This window comes from Chiloscyllium plagiosum, chromosome 9, assembly GCF_004010195.1.
Source record: "Chiloscyllium plagiosum isolate BGI_BamShark_2017 chromosome 9, ASM401019v2, whole genome shotgun sequence".
NCBI lineage: Eukaryota > Metazoa > Chordata > Chondrichthyes > Orectolobiformes > Hemiscylliidae > Chiloscyllium > Chiloscyllium plagiosum.
The window spans coordinates 48,261,784-48,284,899 of record NC_057718.1 but is presented as its reverse complement, the minus strand read 5'-3'; the positions used below and the strand labels follow the sequence as shown (position 1 = coordinate 48,284,899).

The 23,116-nt window shown below is 42.2% G+C and overlaps 1 protein-coding gene across 4 annotated transcripts in view; it reads right to left on the bottom strand.

Moving 5' to 3' along the window:
- The window catches only part of rd3 (retinal degeneration 3, GUCY2D regulator), a 28,206-nt gene extending 5,563 nt beyond the window's left edge, over nucleotides 1–22,643 (bottom strand). Inside the window, exons 1-3 of one of the 4 annotated variants that reach the window (XM_043695891.1) lie at nucleotides 22,436–22,643; nucleotides 19,090–19,145; nucleotides 10,994–11,308 (exon numbers count right to left, since the gene is read on the bottom strand). In XM_043695891.1, the coding sequence (XP_043551826.1) occupies nucleotides 10,994–11,289 (296 nt within the window). In that variant the 5' untranslated portion in view covers nucleotides 11,290–11,308; nucleotides 19,090–19,145; nucleotides 22,436–22,643. Of the gene's footprint in view, nucleotides 1–10,993; nucleotides 11,309–14,494; nucleotides 14,596–18,845; nucleotides 18,948–19,089; nucleotides 19,146–22,435 lie in introns of those variants that run through there. The other 3 variants (XM_043695890.1, XM_043695893.1, XM_043695892.1) reach the window with 3 other exon arrangements.
- Between the last annotated feature and the right edge of the window lie 473 nt (nucleotides 22,644–23,116).

Below are 23,116 nucleotides of genomic sequence, written 5' to 3'. Positions count from 1 at the left end.
GGGAAATCTAGAACAAGAGGTCATAGTTTTAGACCATGGGGTGATAGATTTAAATCCGAGATGAGTAGGAATATCTTCTCTCAAAGAGTTGTGAACCTGTAGAATTCACTGGCAGTGGACTCCAGGATGCTGAATAAATTTGAGGAGATAGACATATTTTTAATCAATAATGTGTTTAAGAGTTATGAAGAACAGACAGCTAAGTGGAGATGAGGCGACATAAAGTCATCCATGATTGTATTAAATGGTGGAACAGGCCTGAGCGGTTGAATTGCCGACACCTGTTTCTTGATCATATATTTTAATAAAAAGGTTCAGAGTATAGCACCTTTCAATAAACACTTTAACTCAGCAGGTAACACCTTCTGTCATGCACCCTGGATGTCCAGCACACTTAAGACATACAATGTCAGACCCATATGTCATACTGGGTACACCCACTTGCTTTTGAATCTAAGGGGCATAGAGAGGCATTCGTCAAGATTCCACATGGTTAACAAGGTTAGATCATATGGAATACAGGGAGAACTAGCCATTTGTATACAAAATTGACTCAAAGATAAGAGACAGAGGGGGGTGGCAGACGGTTGATTTTCGGACTGAAGGTCTATGACCAGTGGTGTGCCGCAAAGATCGGTGCTGAGTCCACTGCTTTTTGTCATTTATATAAATGATTTAGGAGTTACGGTCAGTAAGTCTGTAGATGACACTAAAATTGGTGGTGCAGTGGACAGTAAAGGCTACCTCAGATTACAATCAGACAGGCCAATGACTGAGGAGTGGCAGATGGAGTTTAATCTAGGTAAGTGTGAGGTGCTGCATTTTGGTGAGGCAAATCAGGGCAGAACTTATACGCTAAATGATAAGTTATTGGGGAGTGTTGCCAAACAGAGACTGGAGAGCTGATTAAGGAGTTACACGATCTTGGCTTGCCGCGGAGACCAGGCCTCCAGTCCTCGGCCTCATCCGGTGCTGGTGGCCGGGTGTTGAGTCATCGGTGTGCGAGGAGGCAGAAGCACGGTAAGTGTGCAGGAGTTCATGCCAAGCTAAAAATAAACCGCAGCCGGCCCAGCCCTACTGTCCATTCTGCTCTCCAACATCTGTTCCCTGGACAATAAACTGGAATTCATCAGAAGCTGCTGAGTCCTTGTTTTTGTGGAAATATAGCTCAACGACAGAGTTCCACACATCACCATCAAGCTAGACAGGCTCGGCTTGTTTCATGCCAACAGAAATGCAGCTCTGTGCGGAAATGCTCGGGGTGGGGCAGTCTGTGTGTCTGCACCAACATGAAATGGTGCAAAGACTCCATGCTAGTCTCCAGTTATTGCTCATCATTGGTAGAGTTTGTGACTGTTAGGTGCAGACTATTTTATTTGCCGTAGGAATTTAAAGCTATCCTTATAATCAGGGTGTATATTCCTCCCAATGCTAATGCTAAGGAGATACTCTGTGAAATATATGAGCTGTTAGTGGACTGCAGAATGCACACCTTGATGGGCTCTTTATTATTGCTGGAGACTTCAACCATGCAAATCTCAAGACTGTGCTCCCTAAATTCCGCCAGCATGTGGACACGGCGACAATGGGGGGGGGAACACGCTCAATCTGGTTTATACAAACATCTCCAACACATACAGGGCAGAGCCCCAGCCCCACCTCGGATCCTCAGATCACATCTCTGTTATGCTAATCTCAGCATAGAGACCGCTTGTTAGATGTGTCAAACCAGTTCTGAGCGCACTGACTGGCGTGTGTTCAGGGAGGCGGCAACCAATGGCTATTCCATCAACGTCGAGGAGTACACCGTGTCAGTGATTTGCTACATTAGCAAGTGTATTGATGATGTCACTGTGTCCAAGACCATCATGTCTCACCCCAACCAGAAGCTGCAGATGGTTGCAAAGGTGCGTGTGTGTGTGCGTGTGTGTGTGTGTGTGTTGATGAGGCTCCGGAATTCCACCTTCAGAGCAGATGACAAGGCGGCCCTAACAACAGCGAGGGTCAACCTGACCCGGGTCATCAGAGGCAAAGCGTGCACACGCACAGAGAAAACACAGCCACTTTCAGGTCAGCGGCGATACACGGAGCATGTGGAAGGGCATCCAGCCATTAGCAACCACAGAACAGCACTACCTCCTTGTGCTAGTGATGCCTCCCGACTGAATGAGTTGAACAACCTTTATGCAAATGTTTGAGGCACGACATGACATGGCAGTGAGGAAGTCTACGCCCCCTCCCAATGACCAGGTGCAGTGTTTTACCACAGCCGACATGAGGAGAACTCTATGCAGAGTCAACCCATGTAAGGCTGCTGGAACAGATAACATCCCTGGCAGAGTGCTCAGAGGATATTCTGACATACTGTGGATGTTCTCATGGGCATCTTCAACATCTCCCTGAGCTGCACCATAGTTCCAACGTGTTTCAAGGCCACTACCATCGTTCCCGTGCCGAAGAGGTCTTCAGCGTTCCGTCTCAACAACTATCACCTCTTTGCACTAACACCCATCGAGAGACTCGTATTAAGACGCTACTGCCCCCTTCACTGGACACCCTGCAGTTTGTGTATTGTCCCAACCACTCAATTGATGATGCCAATTCCACTACCCGCCATCTGGCCATTAGCCATCTGGAGAAGAAGGACACCTATGACAGACTACTATTCATAGACTTCAATTCTGCATTAACACTATCATTCATCAGCACCTGATTGGAAAGCCTAGTCTGCTGTGCCTAAATACAACTAGGCAAAAGTGAGGACTGCAGATACTGGAGATTAGAGTCGAGAGTATGGTGTGGAAAAGCACAGCAGGTCAGGCAGCATCTGAGGAGCAGGAAAATCGATGTTTCATGCAAAAACTCTTCATCAGGCATGAGGCTGGAAGCCTCGGGGCTGAGGGATAAATAGGAAGGGGGTGGGACTGAGGGAAGGTAGCAGAGAGTGTGACATGTAGATGGAGATAGGGATAATGGTGATAGGTTGGAAGGGAGGGTAGAGCAGATAGGTTGGAAGGAAGATGGACAAGTAGGACAGGTCATGAGTGCGGTGCTGAGCTGGAAAGTTGGAACTGGGATAAGATGAGGGGAGGTGAAATGAGGAAACTGGTGCAATCCACATTGATGCCAAGGAGATGGAGGGTTTCAATGTAGAAGATGAGTTGTCCTTCATCCAAGCATCAGGTGGTTAGACAGTGGTGATGCAGGAGGCCCAGGACCTGCATGTACTCAGTGGAGTGGGAGGGAGAGAGGAAGTGTTCAGCCATGGGGCAGTGGGGTTGGTAGGTGCAGGTATCCCAGAGATGTTCTATGAAGCACTCTGCGAGTAGGCATCTTGTCTTCCCACTGTACAGGAAACTGCATTGGGAGCAACAGATATAGTAAATGACATGTGTGGAGGTGCAGGTGAAACTTTGATGGATGTGGAAGGCTCCTTTGAGGCCTTAGACGGAGGTGTGGGCGCAGGTTTTGCAATTCCTGCAGTGGCAGGGGAAGTCCTTGTTGCGGTTGGAGGGGTGGGGTTTGAGAGTGGAGGTGCAGGAGGTGGATGGGCTGTGCTGGTGGGCATCATCGACCACGTGGAAGGGGAAATTGTGGTCTTTAAAGAAGGAGGCCATCTGGTGTGTTCTGTAGTGGAACTGGTCCTCCTGGGAGCAGATATGGCGGAGGCGGAGGAATTGGGAATAAGGGATAGTGTTTTTGCAGGAGGCAGGGTGGAAGGAGGTGTAATCCAGGTAGCTGTGGGAGTCGGTGGGTTTATGGAAAATGTCAGTGTTGAGTCAGTCATCGTTAATGGAGATGGAGAGGAGGGAGGGGGTTGTCCGAGAAAGTCTAGATGAATTTAAGGTCAGGGTGGAATGTGTTGGTGAAGTTGATGAACTGTTCAAACTCCTCACGGGAGCATGAGGTGGCGCTGATGCTGTCATCAATGTAGCGGAGGAAAAGGTGTGGAGTGGTGCCAGTATAACTACAGAAGATGGACTGTTCTATGAATCCAACAAAGAGACAGGCACAGCCATGCGCTGCCCATGGCTACCCCTTTCATTTGGAGGAAGTGGGAAGATTCGAGTCAGCCAAACGAATGAAAGTGTCAGTGGAAGGGTACTGCTGGAGACATCGGGAGAGAAAGAAATGGAGGGCTTGGAGACCCTGATCATGGAAGATGGAGGTATCGAGGGACTGGATGTCCATGGTGAAGATAAGGCATTCGGGACCAGGGAAATGGAAGTCTTGGAGGAGGTGGAGGGCGTGGATAGTGTCCCAAACGTATGTGGGGTGTTCCTGGACTGTGGGGATAGGACAGTGTCAAGGTAGGTGGAGATGATTCAGTGGGGCAGAAGCAGCCTGAGACGATCGGTTGGCCGGGTTGATCAGGCTTGTGGATCTTGGGTAGGAGGTAGATCCGGGTGGTGTGAGGATCCCAAACTATGAGGTCAGAAGCTATGGCTGGGAGATCTCCTGAGGTGATGAGGTTGTGTACGGTCTGGGAGATGATGGTTTCGTGATGGGAGGTTAGGTTGTGGTCAAGGAGGCTGTAGGAGGAGGTGTCTTCGAGTTGGCACCTGGCTTCAGCGGTGCAGAGGTTGGTGCGCCAAACTATCACTGCACCCCCTTTGTCTGCTGGTTTGATGGTGAGGTTGGGGTTGGAGCAGAGGGAATGGGGTGGTGGTGGAATGTGAGGGTGAGAGGTTGGAGTGGGTGAGGGGGGGTGGACATGTTGAGGCGGTCAATGCCCTGGTGGCAGTTGGAAATAAAGAGGTCGAAGGCGGGTAACAGACTGGCACAGGGTGTCCAGTTGGATGGGGTGTGTTGGACGCAAGCGTAGGGGTCCTCAGAAGGTGGGCAGGACTCTTGATGGAATAAGTAAGCTTGGAGGTGGAGGCGGCAGAAGAAGTGTTCGATGTCACAACTCATATTGAATTTGTTGATCTGGGAGTGGAGGGGATTGAAGGTAAGGCCTTTGCTGAGGACTGATCGTTCATCCTCAGTGAGGGGGAGGTCTGGGGTGAAAATTCAGCAGGGCTAGGAGCTAGGATCTGGTATAAGGCTGGAGCTGGGAGTGGGGGGGGTGGAGACTGTAATTAGAGAGGGTGTGGTAGAGGAGGGACCGGGGAGGTTACGTCATTTATGGAAGTGACGCTTACCCCAGGCATCGGTGGGGGGGCGAGAGATAGTAATTGTGGGACCCGCGGGGGGCGTGTTGGTGGCGTTCATGTGAGTGGCATCAGTGGGGGTGGAAGTGGTGGAACACGTAGTGTAGGTGATGACATAAGGGGTGGAAGTCGTGAAACGCACAGCATAGGTGATGTCGTTGGACGCTGGAATGGCTGCAGCAGTGGCAGAGGGAGCAGACATGTTGTTCTGATTGGGTCTTGCGTTGGTCTCGGCGGCAGTGCATCTCGGCGGCGGTTGTCTGGTCAGCAGTCGCGGAAGCGGCATGATCAACCAAGGCTGCGGCCCTAAATACAGCCCTTTGTAACTGGGACACTGGGAGACCTCAGTCAGTCTGGATTGGGAACAGTATTTCCAACACCATCGCACTGAGCACAGGGGGCCCCCCAAGGCTGTGTGCTCAGTCCACTGCTGTTCACCTTGCTGACACACGACTGTGTAGCGATGTACAGGTGGAATCACATCATCAAGTTTGCTGATGATACGACTGTAGTGGGTCTTCATCAGCAGAAACAATAAACCAGCATACAGAGAGGATGCGCAGAAGCTAATGGACTGGTGCAGAGCCAATAACTGGTCTCTGAACGTGGACAAGAAGAAAGAGATGGTTGTTGACTTCAGGAGGACACAGAGTGACTACTCTCCGCTGGACATCGATGGCCTCCCCATTGGAGATCGTGAAAAGCACCAAATTTCTTGGCATACATTTGGCAGAGAATCTTACTTGATGCCTCAACACCAGCTCCATAGCCAAGAAAGCCCAGTGGCGTCTCTACTTTCAGCGCAGGGTGAGAAAAGCCCACCTCCCAACCCCCATCCTCACCACATTCTACAGAGGGTTCATCAAGAGTACCCTGAGCTGCTGCATTACTGCCTGGATCCCTACACGGACAGTGAGGACAGCTGAGAAGATCGTCGGGGTCTCTGTTCCTTCCATTACAGACATTAACACCACACACTGTGGTATGGTGTGCATCCAAAAGACTAAGAGCATTGTGGAAGACCCCACGCACCCCTCACTCAAACTCTTCTCCCTCCTGCCATCTGGCAGAAGATACCAGAGCATTCAGTCTCTCACAACCAGACTATGCAACAGTTCCTCCCCCCAAGCTATCAGGCTCCTGAACACTGTATGGTTGGACTCTTTTTCACCTGAAATTCTTTGCACGACTTCAAATCACTGCTAGAACAATGTCTATTAATTATCATTCTTTTATTACACTGTAATTTGTGTTTTCCACTTCTTATGCACCTTATGCCATCCTGTGTATGATCGTGTAGTATGTGCTGTCCATGTAGCATCTTGATCCTGGAGGTACACTGTCTCATTTTTTAAGTTAACAGTTGTATATGGTAGAAATGAAAAATAAAATCTACTCTATTCTACTCTGGAGTGCGATTTATAATTCCTTGAAAGTGGAGTGGCAGATAGACAAGGTAGTGAAGGCAGTATTTGGTACGCTTGCCTTTATTGGTCAATGCATTGAGTATAAGAGTTAGGAAGTCATATTGCAGCTGTACAAGACATTGGTTAGGCCACTGTTTGAATAATGCATTCAATTCTGGTCTCCCTGCTATAAGAAAGATATTATGAAACTTGAAAGGGTTCAAAGAAGATTTACAAGGTTGTTGCCAGGGTTGGAGGATTTGAGCAATAGGGAGAGGCTGATTAGGCTGGGGCTATTTTCCCTGAAACTTTCGAATCATTACTACACTTTGTTAGTGCAATTCAATCAGTTTAGTAATATAGAGCGATTGGAGTATGCAATTCATGCTAATCACAGCAAATCTGAGCCTTTACATTTGCTACTTTGCATTTACTTCTAATGTTGGTCATTCAAAAGATTTAATTCTTCAGTTTGGTGCTACTATTGAAGTTAGGGATTGTGTTTGGAAGCAGTATAGAAAACTGTGCTGCATTATTTTATCATAATGCTGTATACTATATTTCTGAGAATGCTGCCTGATCAGAGGAGGTGATCAGCACACTAATCAATGAGGGATTTAGAACATACTTCATTTTCAGTAAGATTGTAGGTTGTTATTGCAATATAGAAAGAAATCCAGCAGGTTTTGGCATAATGGGTCATAGGGATACAGCAGCAGGCAAAAATTAAAGCAATGGTATAGTGTTTGATACCCTTTATCTAAAATATAAGCCTATGTTCTAAAGGGATCAAAGGGTATGGGGTGAAAACAGGAAGAAGGTACTCAGTTGGATGACCAGCCATGATCATAATGAAGGGCAGACTGAGCTCAATGGGCTGAATGCTCCTATTTTCTATGTTTCTCTTTCCACAATTTTGTTCTGCAGGATTCATTCTGTAACGATGTCATTATTTTTATACTAATGCAAAACAGACGAAACAGCAGTTGTTTCAATTATGGATAAACTACTTGGATAGATTAAAATTAGTTAGACGTGTATGGTGCAAATCTCATCTTTTGATGAAATTTCAGGATAAAAGTTAAAGTTTGGGAAGAGCAAACAATGGAAACAAATGTTGTTGCTGGATAATCATCAAAGAGTAGCAGAATATCAACCAGAATAGAAGGCCTCTGTCATTGTATGTGTAATGATTGAGATTAATACACTCCAAAGGAAGTTCATCTTGGCATAAATTAAACACTGAATGCTTTCTTTCTTTGAATTGCATAAAAAGGAGATACAAACCCAGTATGTTCTTTGACTGCCTCCATTTTGGATAAGTATTGTTGCTAATTTTGGAGCAAGTTGTATATATGTGGAGTACTACTTGAAATTTGTAAAATCTTAATTTATTATTGTTATTTATACATGTAATTGTCAAACACATTACTATACCTATCTTTTCAAGCCTATCATTAAAAATAAAGGAATTATTCTTCTACCTCTACCACTTCTTAGTCTACATTGTCCCCCAATTACCTCTCTATCAAACTGATGCCACTGTTTTTGATCTCAAACTGGGAAACCTATGAGCACAATAAACAAACTATGGTATTAAAAGTGCTTTAAGGAACAAATCACCAGTTTCAGGCTTAGTGCTGTGAAACCACTAAAGAAATAATATAAAAACTGAAAGATATGAAGAGAGGATTAGCCCTAGCAATCAGCTGGGCACTAAGATAAATTGACAGCTGCTTACAGTGTTGTAGCTCAAAGGTGAAAATATATTGTGAAAAAGATAGATGGATAGTCAGATGTAGAAGGTCTAAGCACAGAGGTGAAAATGCAGAAGTGAGTCTCTGATCCTGTAATGTGAAGGATGAAAGGTAGGATTTATGAGGAGGGATAAATTGTCATGTGGTCCTCTGAGATGTGTACTTAATATATAATGAATACTCCAGAGAATATAGTGTTCGAGCTCGTGACCAAATTCAGTATTTGCATTGGATCAAAGTTTAGCAGATCTTGAGGACCTAATTGACAAACATTTTGTAGTTAAATGATGATTAGAAAGACCTGGAATTAAAATGAATTAGTGTTTTATCTCAACTCACAATAGTGGAGAGAATAGGACAATAAGAAGGAAACAGCAGTGATACAGGTGAGATAGAAAGGGATATACGCCTATCTGGTACATAACTGAAATTATCATCTCACAAAGATGTGTCACAATTTTAAATCTGGGGAGGTTTGGTCTAACCAAGTAGCAAATAGACTTGGTAAGTCACCTACATTTCTAGAAATCATACTCTATTAGTATTCAGACTACATTTCAATTCTGTTGGCTGACCTCCCACCAGAATGGATGAAGGGGTCAATAGCAAACAATATAAAATTAAGCAGCCTAAAACACCCACTGATTCACAGTAGCTGGTGAGATTGGATTCCAAATCTCAATTAGGTCTTCGCAGAGATATTATATTCCAGGAGGGGGATGGGGAAGAGAGACAGCAGATACTTGAGATTTCTTTGTGGCCAGGTACTCTCCAGAAAGGAGGGAAACAAAAAGCTCAGAGCAGAACCTTCCAAATATCTGAAAAAAGTGAACTATGGTGAGTCTAGAATCAGACAAAAAGTCCAACGAGGGCAATCTCGATGTTGGGAGCATCTTGTCCTATCTTTTATGTGTTTCACAACTGGTGTGGTGAGTTTCTCACTGGGCAGTGAGAAGTTGTCAGTTAATGGGGATTATTGCTGGGCAAACACTTTGTTAACCAAACTCATTGTTAAGAAAACCCAACATGGAAATCATACCAGGTACCTAACAGATTCAGTTCACTACTTGCTCTGAACAACCGCCATGTGGGACGCTGGTCAACAACATTTCAGTGCACAGTCCATAGGCAACTGCTCACATGCATCCCATTCCCATCGACATCAGACGTGTGCCAGCTCCTAAAAGCCCATCTCTAATCCACTTATGAGATGTTTCAGCACTTCAAGGCTGTACTGACAATTATCATTGTACTGCTACTGCAAGGACACTGTGCGCTCCGGGGAAGATACCTAGCACATGGACTGGTCCAGTCTGCACCTCCAGCCTCTCCACTCACTGTCATTATACTCATTCGATCTAGATGTTCACAGCATCCCTGCCTTGACTTGTTTTGCCTAGCCTTTGCCCCCTCAGGCAAAGACACCAGACTCATTTGACTTCTGTTTTGAGTTACCATTGCCACTAACATAAAGAAAGGAAGATTGTCTTGGCTGTCAAGCAGGCAAGACAGGAGGATAGTCTTTGTTCAGGGTGCCCTTGCACATCAGGTCAAGGGCAGACTTTGATATATGTCTCAAGGCTTGGAAATACTGTTAGCTGCTTGGGGGTTAATCACAGTCAGGATGGTCTCCACAGAAGGGATGAGGAGCTGAAGGTTGCGCAGCTCGCCACCTGTCTTGACTTTCTCTGTCCTTTTGGGTTGTTGTCCTCCTGGAATGATAGAGAGGCAGGTATTAAAGGAGATGATAGTGTGTGGTATGACTATATACTTTGAATGCAGGTGGTCAGGTGTCCCAGACAAGAAAATAGGTGGCACAAAGGACATACAAGGTTAGTGCAAGTAACAGAAGAGTGAGAGCAGTAAAGCATTAGCCTTGATGGGAGGTGGAGCAGTAGCCAAGACAGAGTGAGAGTGAGGTATCAGAGAGAAGATTACACTGGTAGACTAGACAAGGGTCAGAAAACCTTCCTACGAAGTTGTGGATTCCTCCAGATAATTGAGAGTTCTCGAACCAGGATGGTACGCTCAGACAAGGTTGCCATGACCTGTTGTCTTGGACCCCATGGGGGCTAATGAAGAGGTACTGCCTCTGCATAACCCCATCCATCAAGACCTCCAGGTTCCTGGCCACAAAGCAAGGTGCTGGCTTTCCCCTGTTTGTCATGTCTGAGGCAAATGTCAGGAACTGTGCAGGGCAGCTCTGAACTGACAGGGCTTGACTGGGTGCCCAGTGAATTTTTAACAGATAGAGTGGGCACAAAGGATGTTGATGAATTCCAGAGTATCCACGGAGGGGTGAGTTGCTCTGGGACCAGTGTGTGGTAAAATGGGGCTGGAATTGAATGGAAAGGACATCATTGGGGTGGGGTAGGTGGTTAATGAAGCGTGTTTTTAAGAAACAGTGAGCAATCTTGGTTGGCCTCAATTCAGATAACTCAATAACATTCAGAATTAGCCAAAAAAAAATAAGGTTCAATCCCTTGTGTTTCTTGACCCCTACATCGTCACAGATTCTGGCTGTCTCTTAACTAGCAGGAAAGCTATAACAGTTCATTCAGTCTGTTTCTGATGTATTTAACCTTTTAAGATCCTCTAATTAGCTTAGATTTTGCACAAATCTGTTGGTAGAGAGATCCACGCAATTTGTATAAATATCAGATTTCAGAGGCATTACCTGAGTACCAGAGGCCCACAGTAAGTAGGGTGGATTTTGGAACAAGCTTCTTCAAGTTCTAGCCTCTCTCTTGGAGACACTTCATAGCTCTGTTTGGGATGACTGATTAGCCAGCTATAGTCAACACCTGTTTTTATCCTCCTGTACTCATTCTCTCGCTCTCTCTGCATCTTCTCAGCTTGTTTCAGCTGCCAGCTGAGTTCCATCATGAGGGTTTCAATGATCACATCAGCAGGGTTCCTCTGAGAGTAACTTTGATTAGGCTTGCTCCATTTAAACCAGGACATTATCGGCATTGTTCACTGATATAGTGTTCTGAAAGTACAAAGAGAGGATTTAGTGATCTGAACAGTTAACTCTTAAAGACATGTTGCAAATCTTTACTGTTTGCCATGATTGATTGCAAATCAAGCCCATTATTCCCATAGTCATTACAAATGTGAAAGATTTAATCAAACTCTCCAAACACTCCAGTTTTTGTAACTGACAAACTCAGGTTAAAAGAAAGTACTCACCTATACATAAACGGGAACAGAACTGTTTATTACAAACTAATACTCTTTAACCAATGGCAATTAAGAAACATCAGTTGCTAACTTACAATCCTGCAACTCATGCCTTCTTAAATTCCCCTTCACAAACAGAGATATACAAATACAGGCAGGACATGAATAATTGTGCGTGTGTATACAAAAAAAATCAGAATCTCTGTTCAATAGCACTAAGCTGCATCACAGGATTCGATCAATTGCTTTTTCTCTCTCTTCGTTTCAACTTCTTTTGAGTTGTTTGCTGTTGACACAAGATTGTTCACATATCAAATGATGATTCATTCTCTAGTTGAGAATAATCTAGAAATAGTATGTTATTCCTCGTTCAACGAGGGAATTTACATAGAGAAGTAAATGAAAAAAGCTAACACTTACTGGAGATTTTCTAGTATTGTGAGTGAGTGAGTGATTATAATTCACAATGTGCTCCAGAGAACAATTTTAAAAACTGCATCTATTTGCACAGTCACCTTGCTTTAAAGTAATAGCTTCCTTTTCCAGTGTACTGTCCAAAAACAAAGGAAATAAAAAGATGTGGCCTTTTGCCCGAACATCGATTTTCCTGCTCCTCAGATGCTGCCTGACCTCCAACTCACTATCCTGTTCCCATTTTTACCCCAAACCCTTTGATCCCTTCAGCCATAAGGACTACATTTAATTCCTTCCTGAAAACATTCAATCATTTTGCCTCAGCTACTTTCTGTAACAGTGAATTCCAAAGACTGAACTCTCTGGGGGAAGAGATTTCCCTTTATCTCAGTCTTAAGTGACCTACCATGTATCTTTAGACTATGACCTCTGGTTCTAGACTCCTTGATGATCAAGAATATCCACCGAGCTGGGAAATTTTGTGTTACAGACATTTCGCCCCCTGTCTAGGTGACATCCTCTGTGCTTGGGAGCCTCCTGTGAAGCGCTTCTGTGATCTTTCCTCCAGCATTTGTAGTGGCTTGAATCTGCTGCTTCCGGTTGTCAGTTCCAGCTGTCCATTGCAGTGGTTGGTATATTGGTCCAGGTCGATATGCTTATTGATTGAATCTGTGGATGAGTGCCATGCCTCTAGGAATTTCCTGGCTGTTCTCTGTTTGGCTTGTCCTATAATATTAGTGTTGTCCCAGTCAAATTCATGTTGCTTATCATCTGCGTGTGTGGCTACTACAACTCAAACCTACTCAATACATTTTCAAAGGGAAGCAGATATTGGCACAATCTGCTCCGCAGAAATATACTTGCCACTACCCAACCATGTGCTAAAACAGCAAGATTAAAAAGATTCAGAATCACAAGGCACTTACAGCACTGCAGGAGGTCATTCACTCCTGAGTCTGCAAAAATCACTCAAGAACAACACGCTTAGTCCCACATCCCCACCTTCTCCCTGCAGGCCTGCAAATTATATTGCTTTACATAATGATCTCTTTTCAAAGCCACATTCGAAATCTGCCTCCACTGCACTCTTGACAGTGCATTTCAGATCTTGACCACTTATCACTGAAATACATTAGCCATATCACCATTCTTTGCCAAATATACTTGTTATCAATCTTTCCATCATCTCCACCTAAATGCCTCATGATTTTGAACACCTTGATCAAATCTCCTCTCAACTTCTCATATCCAAGGTGAATACGCCCAGTGCCCGGACCTATTCTGTGGATTTTTTCTGCATCATCTATAATGTCTCCCCAAAGCGTGCTGTCAGAACAGGATTCCAGTTTAGGCCAAACAAGAACTTTATAAAAAGGCTAATCATAACTTCTTGGCTTTCTACTTAGTCAGGACCCATAATGCTTTCTTAACTGACCTCTCAGCTCGCCCTACCAACTTCACTGTTTGCATATCCCCAAGCCAAACAGAGCACAGCCAGGGAATTCCTAGAGGCATGGCACTCATCCACAGATTCAATCAATAAGCACATCGACCTGGACCCAATATACCGACCACTGCAACGGACAGCTGGAACTGACAACCGGAAGCGGCAGATTCAAACCACTACAAATGCCGGAGGATAGATCACAGAAGCGCTTCACAGGAGGCTCACAAGCACTGAGGATGTCATCTAAACAGGGGACGAAACGTCTGCAACACAAATTCCCAGCTCGGCGAACAGAACCACAACAACGAGCACCCGAGCTACAAATCTTCTCACAAACTTTGATCAAGAATATCCTTCCTGCATTTACCAATGTTTACTCCTGTTAGAATTTTTATCAGTCTCTATGAGTACCCCCACATTCTTCTAAACTCTAGTGAAGATCATCCTGACTGTCCCTGTCTCTCTTCATACATCAGTCCTGCCAACCAGGAATCTGTCTAGTAAGCCTTTGTTGCGTTTTCTGCATAGCCAGAACATCCTTCCTCAGGTAAGCAGCCCAAAATTACACACAGTGCTCCAGATGTGATCTTAGCAAGGCCCCATACAATTGCAGCAAGTTATCCATGCTCCTGAATTCAAATCCTTTTCACTTTGAAGGCCAACATAACGCTTACCCTCTTCACCACCTGCTGAATCTGCATACTTACTTTCAGCAACTGATGTGCAAGGACACCCAGGTCTCATTGCATCTTTCCCTTTGTAAATCTATTGCCATTCATAAAATGAACTGCCTTAACAAGAATAACCTCATTAATTGGCTACTCTCTGCTGCTAAGTGAGAAACGTCTTCAATGCATCTTTTATGCTTTTGCCAAGCAATGAGAAGTTCCAAACATCAAGATAACCTCACTGGACTTGTCCAATTCTGCCAGAAATCTTGCCATCGCCCAAGTCATTCAGACTCCTGTAAGATTGTGCCCATAATCTTGTATCACTAGAGTGCACACCACTCAATCCCACTTGATCTTCAGGTTGCAGATAATACAACTCCTGTACTTTTAAGCCAAATAGCAATGTCAAATTTCTGTTCTCTAGTTCATAATTCAGAAAGGAAAAATAAATGTGGTTCCTTACAGTATTAAAATTAATTTCATGTTCGCTTCCAATTTTCACCTTCCTTTTTCCAGAAGTTAGGAGTCAAGTAGCAGGACGATGCCAGTAATCCATCAATAACTTTCAAATGTTCATTCTTCACACATAAATTCAGACAGTGAAAATAAATAGACATCATGACTGTCAAATGTAATGGGCAAAATCCTGTTGGATATTGTTATGGGCCTGACCAAACCCCTATAGTAATTGAGAAGATGGGTCTAGACCTTCACTTTTCTTCTCTCAAGAAAGGTAAATATGAAGTGCTGCTGATTCAATTCAATTTGCTAAACTATCAGATTTAAAGCAAAACACATTTTATTCATCTACTTTAGTTAAAATATAAACAACAGAAAGGAAGGGCTTGGAATAATGTAACTCAAATGGAAAATGCAATAGAACAACAGATGCAGTAACTATTACTAATTAACAGTTCCAGTATAGCTATATCCCATGATTACTCCCTTGGCAAAAGGCAAATTCAGAAAACAATCCAGGAAGAAAGAACATCAAAAGACATTTCTGAGAGAGAATCCTCTTTGCCACAGCTGAAAGCTGGAGAAGGGACAGCTCTTCACAACCCAGCAGCACATGCTGAAAGTTAAACTAAAGATCCTGGTTCTGTGGGAATTTAACAGAATTCACACACATTGATTCTATTGTTCCAACTTTAAAAATAAACAATGAGGCCTATCAAGCTGTTTAGTCTAGTGGCTCTGGTAGACTGCTCGGTACCTCTGCCTTAAAAGCACTCTTCAAAAAAAGAACCTCTCAAAGCCACAGCATCATCACAATATCCACACAAACACATTAACAAGTGATTGAGCAGCGGACAACAATGGCCAGATTGCGACCATCCAAACTGCTCGTCTGAATAATTAGCTGCCTGAAGCACATTTGCCACTTCATCACCAATTGCATCAAAGCACACATTGCCCAGGCACCAGAACAAAGGCAACCACTTTGGGGGGAAGAATAGTTTATACATGTGAAGCACCATCAGGGAGCAAAACACTGAGCACTCATAACAACAAAGACCAAAATGTTAAAGGCAGGAAAAGTACCACCCTTAACCCCACCACAGAAGGTACAAGAAATAACCAATATTAGCCAAGAAGCCCAGGGGCGACCCTTTGAAACAACATTCTTAGTTTTTATTTTAGACTTCCAGTAGCTCTAATATTTTGCTTTGATTTTAATTGTAAAGAGGTGTGTAGATACATTTTGAAAGAAACAAACAAGTGGCTAGTATTTACTACTAGGATCTGCAACACCATGCAGAGGACGTCCCACAACTCCATCAACATGCTAGAACCTATAACAGCCTAAAATACTTCTGCAGCATTAAAGAGCTGCTTTTCTGACACTGGTGGCTTCTGACATTGAAAATGCCACTGTTTCAATAGAAGACTTTTGAACTAGTTGGTTTTCTGCTAAACTCTAGCATTCCTTCTCTAAACCCTTCTAACATTCCTCCTTTTAAAATGCTTCTTAGACCCTGCCTGTTTGACCAGATTTTGACCGTTTATCCTGATGCCTCTTTCTGTGCGTTCATTCCTAGTTATCAACAATGATCTTATTCTTTTACTATGTTAAAGGTACAATATAAAAGCAGAATTTTGTCACCTCTCAGCCCTGAGGTAGATGTTTTGGAATGTACTAAAACTGACCAGTATCTTTACTATATCTGTTCCTGGCGCCAGTGGGTTGCAAGGGGATTACACAGATACCAATGATTCTCTAGAGAGCAGCATAAAATATTCATCCTTTGCACCCTTTTCAGTGCTTCCACAGGATGGACTTCAGACCTAGGCTCTGAATCTCATGTCTTGGCAAGAGAAGAGTGTCAAGAGCTAATATATTGGGTGCCACAATTCCGGTCACTCACTTCTCAGTGCCATCTCACAGAGAGCACTTCATGGATATAGTAGATCAAAAACATTGACTAATAGCTGGTTCAAAGGGTGGATATGGTGTTAAGAAAATTGTTATAGATGGGAGTGATTGAGATTTTTGAAAACTATCTTGTGTGAAGCGAAAGTGGGTTGAGCATAGATCATTGAAATAGTTTTTCTGGATGCTTTCAGCTTTTGGGAGTTAGAATAATAGGAGGGAAGTGGAAAGATCTGCTTTATGTAGAAAAGTAGCAGACTTCTACAATAGTGAGTAATTTTTTGAGAATCTGGGAGAACAGGTGAAAGAATTTTATAAATTGCAGTAAATATTTCAGAGAATGTCCAATTAAAATTAGGATGCAAAACATAACTGTGACTGTTCGGTCATTATTTGAAATCCTCTGTTAATCTCATGACAATACAATTTGACAACAATTGGGTTTGTTCAAGTCAGTATCTCATTCTTCTGTATAATATTCCAACATTGTTTTTCAAATTGTTTTAATTCTAGCCAATGGCTGTTCCAGCAGCTTGGTTTATGTGTGAGGCATCTGTTGTTTAAACAAAAGCTTATAGTGTTGAGTTTTGACTAATAAAGGCATTTGGCATAGTTTTATTCCATAAATACAAACGATTAATAAAGATTTAATAAATAAGAGTACAATATAACTGTATCTATATCAATTATAAAAAATGTAACTTAAGATAGTTTGTCCCCATAATGCCCAACAATGCAAAATTAGATAATTACATTTTTCTCACTCTTAATAAATGTATACATGTGAGCATATAGATAAGGTCGTGGCCGATATGACTTTCTTGCAAGACAATTTGTTCATGCTATTGTGGATGGGTTGAGGTTACTTGGTAGTGATGCGGGAATCAAGAGGAAATATTAGGGAGGAAGACTTTGTTTATTCTTTCATGGGATGCAGGCACCACTGGCTGGGTCAGCATTTATTGCCCATCCTTAATTGGCCACAGGACAGTTAAAGAATCAATCACATTGCTGTCGGTCTGGAGTCACATGTAGGCCAGACCAGGTAAGGACAGCGGTTTTCTTTCCTAAAGTATTAGTGTATTAGTGATTAGTGAACCAGATGGGTTTTTCCTGACAATCAATGACAGTTTCATAATCATCCTCAAGACAAAGCCATACAGAACATTGAGAGATTTACAGTACTAGAATAGAGTAACAATAAAATAACAATAGAATAAAATAGAATAAGTTGTGGGGCATCATTGGATGGAAGTGAGTGATAGTCTAAGTTGGGTTAATGTCCATGTATGTACAGGAACTTGTGGTAAGATTGGTGAGTTGCATATGTACATAGACATGTGCAAATATGATGTTGATGTTGTGGCTATAACAGTGACCTGGTTCCATGAAGGACAGGGCTAGGTATTAAATATTCCTGAATATACATATTGTCAATGATTGATTATGTTTTAGCACATAATTTTTTAGTTTTGAGGATAAATGTTTAATAGTAGAAAGTGGGATAATTACAATTGAAGCACATTGATGTTTGGTATATTTCAAACATTGGCTCATGTTACTTTAAGAGGCTACACATGTTTGCTTGATACAATCAGAATAGAAGGATTTGTTGGGGTTGAGCATTAGAACAAAACTTGCTTAAAAACAGAAAACTTTGAAAGGGTGTAAAACTTCCAAATTCATTGAAAAAGAAATTGCAAGTAGGAATAGTCAACTTTAAAGGTCAAGTTGAAAGGCATCGTGCAGTGTCATCATGGAGACAGATGGAGCTTAAGACAACCCTATAGTTTCAACGAATCTGGGTGTGTGTTTGCTAGAAGAAGGTCATGATAGGTTAAAGCTGCAGGACTGCTGAAGTAAAGAACTGGCTTCAGGTCACTCAAGTGTAGCAGACTCCAGGCAGTTAAGGGAAGAAGTCCCTGAAAGCCATTGATAGTTCAATGCAGCTGAGAATGGGGACGAAGGAAGCCCATACGCAATAACAGCTTGGCACAACTGAGAAATATTTGAACTCAAAGACATCCCAGGGATAGTGCTAGCTTAGTGAAGCTAGCTGTTTAATAACAGTGCCCATGAGTGGCATGCAGCCTCAAAATTCGAATGCAACACAGTCACAGGTGAAAAGACTGAACATGTGTAATCATTGAAGTAGCATTTGGGGGAGTTCCCAATCTAGGTCTTCTAAAGTGAAGAATTTGAATCCTTTGTAAAGGAGGCAATGTTTCATTAGATTTGGTTACCCACAGTGTGTCTAACACTGGGGGACTGCTGAGAAATGGGTAGGATCTGTCTTGAGGACATCAGCCATTTAATGTACTCCTGGTAACCCAGTCAATTCTGAATGTTAGAGCACATATGCTCTTTAAACTGATAATATACATAAAATATATTATATATATATATAAATAATGTTTTTAGGTTGATATGCTGTTCTTACTTTGTATTGTTAAGTTTATTTTTGTTCAGAGCTATAGAATCTTGTGACTTTATTACTTCAGCAATTGCCCGCAATCTCAATGTTTATTTTTGTAGACGAAGTACTGATCTCCATCCAAACTGGAACATAAATTTGGCTTCTCAACAGAGATCATAATACAATTTGAGTGGCTCTTGCAGGAACTGAAGTCTGCAAAAAGGTGCCAGGACCTGCTGAGATTTCATAGTGAATTTTGTACGCCTACCGTAATGGCTTTGCCAGCTGTTCCAACTTTTCTGGAGAAGCAAGGTAGATTTATCCCTGAAAGAATTGCAGAAAATAAAAAGGTCTGGTTTGCTAGTATCAGCAGAAACGTTTCAACCGGAATTTAAAGCAGAAACAAAAAACAGACATAATTGGTGTTAAAACATTTGCAAATGGAAGGATGAAAATAAATCTAAATAGTAATTAATCTGAATAAGCTAAAATTCAATCGCAGTGGAAGCAGCAAGAAAAATAAATGAAATAGTTCAAACAAGAAAGAGATAAATAAGAGCAAAAGATTTGAATTTGGAATGAAAAGGCTTCATAAAAAAAAACAGAAATAAGGTTTCAAACTGACCTTGAGAGAGAGGGTCAAGATAAGGGATAAGAAAATAAACAGCTTCACAGAGAATTAACTCAAAGCAATTACTTGCATAGAGACACTTGTGTTATTGGGTGGAGGAGTCTAATGGTTTGGACGAGGAGCAAGTTCTCATGTCGCAGTTTGATGTTTTACTGACATATGAATTCTGCTTCACTGTTTTGATGGATATTGTATTTGCAGAGACCACAACTACAGACAGGTGTCTTTAAGGGTCAGAGGCTTTTCCCTTGTAACCTGGAAAGGGTCATGTTGATATTGTCAGAAGACGCTGAATGATGCAATGCTGACTCCTAAACTAACCTCTGTTCGAAAACTGTCTGGTTAAAAAGGCAACTGGAACCATGAGACCGAGAAACTATTACTAGAAGGGGAGAAGCATTGAGATAAATGTTGACATTGCAGGTGAACCCGGAATGAACCACAGACTGTTGGCTACATGGAAAGTCATGAACATATTCTGTAGGATATGTGTAGCTTGCAATTCTATCTGTTGAAAGGTTTCTTTTCCCTTTGAAATTAATGCCACTGTCAGATTATACCATAATATTTAATATTCCAGACCCACCAGGACCTGCATGAAATGGTGATTTTCTGACATTGACACCTGAGAAATTTGTGGTAGATTATTGCTCAGTCCAGTTACATGATTGCTGTGAGTCTAAAACAGTCACTGAATATATATATACATAGCTATGTATTAAAATTGTTTTTCACCCTATACATGGCACATTTGTTAAATTCATAAGGGAAAAATATATGTTGGAAGTAGTTGAAGGCTAAAAGGAGAGTTGAATGGAATTATTTTTCAGAGGGTGATGAGAGTCTGGAGCTCACTGCTGAAAGAGCGGTTGAGTCAGACACACTCATAAACATTTAAGCAATACTTAGTTATTCAATTCTGTTGCCATAGCCTCCAGAACTACAAACCAAAAACTGGAAAGTGGAGTTAGTGTAGTCAAAACTTTGTTGATCATCACAGTTCACTGTTGTAAACATCGATGAATCCATGATTTTGTGGAATAGGCAGGCAAATAGCATTAATTTCAATGCATATAAGAGGTGTAGTTAGTAAGTTTGCAAATGACACCAAAATTGGAGGTATGGTGGACAACGAAGAAGGTTACCCCAGATTACAGCGGAATCTTGATCAGATGGGCCAATGGGCTGAGGAGTGGCAGATGGAGTTTAATTTAGATAAATGCAAGGTGCTGTATTTTAGGAAAGCAAATTTTAGCAGGACTTTTACACTTAATGGTAAGGTCCTGGGGAGTGTTGCTGAACAAAGGGGCCTTGGAGTGCAGGTTCATAGCTCCTTGAAAGTACAGTTGCAGGTAGATAGGATAGTGAAGAAGATGTTGGTATGCTTTCCTTTATTGGTCAGAGTATTGAGTACAGGAATTGGGAAGTCATGTTGCGGCCATACAGGACATTGGTTAGGCCACCTTTGGAATATTGCATGCAATTCTGGTCTCTTTCCTACAGGAAGGATGTTGTATAACTTGAAAGGGTTCAGAAAAGATTTACAAGAATGTTGCCAGGGTTGGAGGATTTGAGCCATAGGGAGAGGTTGAATAGTCTAGGGTTGTTTTCCCTACAGCATCGGAGGCTGAGGGATGACCTTATAGAGGTTTATAAAATCATGAGATGCGTGGATACGTCTTTTCCCTGGGGTGGTGTAGTCCAGAAGTAGAGGGCAAAGGTTTAGGGTGAGAGAGGAAAGATATAAAAGAGCCCTAAGGGGCAACTTTTTCACACAGAGTAAGTGGTGGAGGCTGGTACAATTGCAATATTTAAAAGGCATCCGATTGGGTATATGAATAGAAAGGGTTTGGATGGATATGGGCCGGGTGCTGGCAAGTGGGACTAGATTGGGTTGGGATATCTGGTTGGCATGGAGATGTTGGACCAAAGGGTCTTTTTCCATGCTATATATCTCTATGACTCTATATAAACGTAGGATGATTTGTTTTGGTAGGAAGTACATGGAGAGACAATATAAATACATGGCATACCTCCAGGTGTTCATTGCTATTAATTTGAATGTTCACTTTGGTGAGTCCCTAATCTATATAATGACTTTAGGACGTCCAACACACTTTCCTCTCCTTTTCCTGTAAGTCGTGATGCAAAGTAATTATTCAGCATGTCCGTATTTCTTTTCATAAGCTGATCAATGATTTTGTGAATGAGGCCTAAATTACTCTTGACCTGTCTATTTTCCTAATTCATTTATAAATAATCAGAATGCTTTTGAAATCTCATGCCATTTTCTTTCCACGACCCCTTTTTGTAACGCTTAATATCGATATTTGTCTTTTTTTTAACCTTGGGATCTGTTTTAGTTTTCAGTTTTATATAATTTTTCCCCCAATTTGATATTGTCTAATGTGACTTTAGCTACCCACGATTACGTCATTGGCAAATTGAATTCTTAACCCTAACCAGTTTAAATTTCTTCTGTAATACGTTAAAATCTATTTGAACAGCTCCCACTGATCCAATGTCATTTTATTCATTTACAGATTTTCCCATTCCACCCGGGCAGCCTTATTCTGATGAAGCCAGCCTTCCCTCAATATGGAATCTGAATCGCTATTCAGATAAATGTCCACACACCTTTTAAACTGGCTCATCACTGAGTAGTCTGCCTTCAGTCGCAGAACACAAGATATTCACCGACCCTATGCTGATTGGCATTAGTTAATATAGAGTCGTTATTAGGCAAATTATATTATGGAGATGGAATTTTACTTTATCATATTGTGGGTTTCATTTTACTACTTTTTCTCTCTCCTTTGGGTAATAATACCAAAAGGTAAACCTCAATTTCAAATGGAAACAAATCAAAAGGAACAATAGTTTACAATTGACTGCACCACAGTTTGGAAAGTATTTCTATAAACAGAGCGGATGAGTTCGCAAACACTAACATTACAGATAATAAACAAAGTGCATCACTTACTGTCGTCAAGACCCGAGCCCCCTTATTTAGAAGCCATCTGAAAGTGCGCTGATCTGCCTGGGTTGTGGAATATTCAATCGGATCCCATTGCAGGGATTTCGAGTATTGATGTTCAAATTAAAAGTGTTGGGCAGACCAAGTTAGAAAGAGAACGGCAAGAGTCCTCCTTCTCAGGACTTGTTTGCTTCTGTTTCACCATCACGAAGATGATTCACTGATGAAGCCCTCACTCTTCTGTTATGATTCGCAGTTGCTATAGAGACTGTCTAAGCCGATTTCCACAATGAGCTTTGTCTGTTGCACAACCTTGGATAGAAAGGGACTGGCTGATTTTGCAGTCATGGTGCGATAAGGTAGGCGAGAATTCATGCACGTCCAAACAAACACGCAATTAGTCATCTTTATCTTGTTTCATCAGCATGAAATTAGGACATGGATCATTAAGTAGATATCATCAATTGCTTCCCAGATCGAAAAGTGCGGTTCTTAGAATCAAATTGATGATGGTTGGATTGTTGTCTAATATATTAAACCTTGCTTCTGTTTCTAAACTGGATTATAAATTGTTATGAGAAAATCAAAAAGTCGGGACTCAAGATTTTGAAATAATCCTCATTAGTATTTACAAGAGGCTTTTCATCATCTTCTAGCTACTATAGATTGAATGTGGATGAGCTGGTG